Source organism: Diadema antillarum, unplaced genomic scaffold (genome assembly GCF_040938485.1).
Source record: "Diadema antillarum isolate AM-2024a unplaced genomic scaffold, OU_Dant_1.0 scf00000017, whole genome shotgun sequence".
NCBI classification, from domain to species: domain Eukaryota; kingdom Metazoa; phylum Echinodermata; class Echinoidea; order Diadematoida; family Diadematidae; genus Diadema; species Diadema antillarum.
This window is the reverse complement of record NW_027270906.1, coordinates 3639638-3642044: the sequence shown is the minus strand read 5'-3', so window position 1 is coordinate 3642044 and position 2407 is coordinate 3639638. Positions and strand designations below refer to the sequence as shown.

The 2407-nt window shown below is 40.3% G+C and overlaps 1 protein-coding gene across 1 annotated transcript; it reads right to left on the bottom strand.

Moving 5' to 3' along the window:
- Positions 1-286: 286 nt before the first annotated feature.
- On the bottom strand, positions 287-1604 carry LOC139726583 (uncharacterized). The gene has a single exon (XM_071637573.1). The coding sequence runs from the start codon at positions 1602-1604 to the stop codon at positions 1014-1016; it is 591 nt and encodes a 196-aa protein (XP_071493674.1). The 3' UTR covers positions 287-1013.
- Positions 1605-2407: the final 803 nt, after the last annotated feature.

The window sequence follows — 2407 nt, the reverse complement described above, 5'->3', positions numbered from 1 at the left end:
AGTCGGGGATGTATTTGGAGGATTATGGAAAAATCTGTCAGGTTGTAGAAATCAAACCAAACCTAACTCAAGATGGACCAACAGCTCATTTTACCATCAGTCAGCACACTAGGATAGGTCATTATTAACCCGTTGAGGACAGGCTGATTTTGCTACAACACTCATTTCCCATAGACACCTGCATGAGTATACTCGGGACTCATCCTCATTGGGTTAAACAGTGAGAACTGATATCAAATCAGTTGTGTTGACAACATACATCTTATTTACATGATCTGTGGCTAAAGAGATTTTGGTCATCACCGATGGTTTGAAGCATTGTTTGGAGTGTCATCAGAGCAGGCTAAGTTTTAGAAAGAGGTTATGAGTTGCTTCAACTAGGAAGTGGTACTAAAACAGTTGATCTGATGGAACCAAGAATCAAAAATCAAAAATCAAGCTATGAAACAAGTAGGGTGGGATCAATTTGCTTCAACTGCTTTTGCTTTTTGTTGTTTGTTTTTATTTGACGATACAAAGTCTGCTGAACTCATCAAACTGAACACAACTTATGGCAAGACTTTGTTTCAACTATTTTTCTGATAATGATATGGTGTATCTCAGCTTATTTAGATCAATCATAGATTGTAAAATAGTATAATGCCACAAGGTGCACAATGTCTTCCTTGAATTTTGTAAGGACCGAACATCTTAAGTTATGGTAATCTAGTCACTCTGAATTCCATAATAACATAATGCAGCACAACAACTAAATGTTCAACCATCTTGTTTTCAATCCCTATGTAAACTTGTCATTTCAGGAAACATAACTAAGTAGGCACATCTTCTTACATTTTGGAATAACTCTTTGCAGAATGCATGTAAGAATTCTTACTAATGACATCTATATGAAGGCACCACTGGCATGACAAAAGTATTGCAAAATTCACATACTCTGTAAATATGCTCACCGTTGTAACTGTGGACGTAATGAATACATAATGTCTGATTAAATACCAGTATTGGGACAATTTTCACGAGGTCTTCTCCTTCTCGATGGGGGGTTCAAAGTGGAATGCCCGCATTAGAACGACTCCTCCAAAGGCAAGCAGGTAGTGAAACCAGTCAATCTTCCTGATTCCAAAAAGTTCGCCCGATGTTCCCACTGCACCAGCCATCATATAAATCATCGCTCCCAGCATACCAAACGGATTCCGTTGTATAAGACTGTAAAGTCCAACTGACAAGATAGCTGAGGAACTGATTATTGTCGTAATTCCAGAATCTACGACGTTAGGGATCTCCATGGAGAACTTGACGATGACGTAGGCCACAGCGAGACCGACATGGCCCGTGGCAAGGAGTCGGGCGTCGTACTTGCGGTAGAAGCCACCTGCCATCAGGGCCAGTCCAACAGTCCCCGCCAACCAGCTCATGGAGGCGTGGCACTGGACGATATGTTCACTCGGATTGGCCGAGCTGTAGCGCACTGTACCAAAGCCAGCCGCCACTGACATGATGAGAAATCCAAATGCCCCAATCGTGTTGACAGGCAGAATGGAGACTGCCGTCCCAAATGACGTCAGTGAGAGGATGAAATCAGAAACAGCAGTGCTCAATTCCATCTTGTAAAGTTGGATTCACGATGACAGCTTCCTCAGAAAAAAATCTGCGACCAAGGAAAGAAAGCTGATTTATTAATGAATGCAATTGTTGATGATAAAATGGACACACCTGATTAGATTTGTTTGGAGAATCATAATTCCTACACACACACACACACACACACACACACACACACATACAAAAAAGTGGCTCAAATAAAACAGTAAATAATTTTTCTTTACTTATTTCATTACATTTTTTCTTCTGCATATTCTTTCATTTGCTTTGGCATTTATCAAACCACCAATAATTCTACCATAATGCTGTCCAAAATTTTACCACTGACTACATGTAGGAACCTATGCTTTTACCGGTAATTGGTATGTGGTTGAATATTGGCACGGGAGGTCAATCCTTGGTGCAGGTTGTTTACATCCTCAAACTTGCCAAACGGTTATTCAGACAACAAGGCCAGACCCCGGTACTCCTTTACTTTAAAGAAGAAAACTGCACCAAGATTCAACCGCCCATACCAAAATTTGACTAAACACAAAAGCATAGGTTTTACATGAAGCAGGCTGTTGTACTTTGGAAGGCGTTATAACTTACGCTGTACACGATGTTATTTTTGCGTACAGATATTTTTGCGAATGAGGATGTCAAAGACATTTTTGTGAGATGTTGTTTTCGCAAATACACAGAGACCTTCATAAGCGCACTATTACCAAGATAGCGCATGGTGACATTTTTGCGTGTTGTTAAATTCGCGGTCCAACTGTGATTTGCAAATTTGCGAAAATTAAACCCTCGTGAAAATAACAGC

Excerpts from the sequence above, each read along its gene's own strand:
- LOC139726583 (XM_071637573.1), bottom strand. The coding sequence starts at position 1,604 with ATGGAATTGAGCACTGCTGTTTCTGATTTCATCCTCTCACTGACGTCA.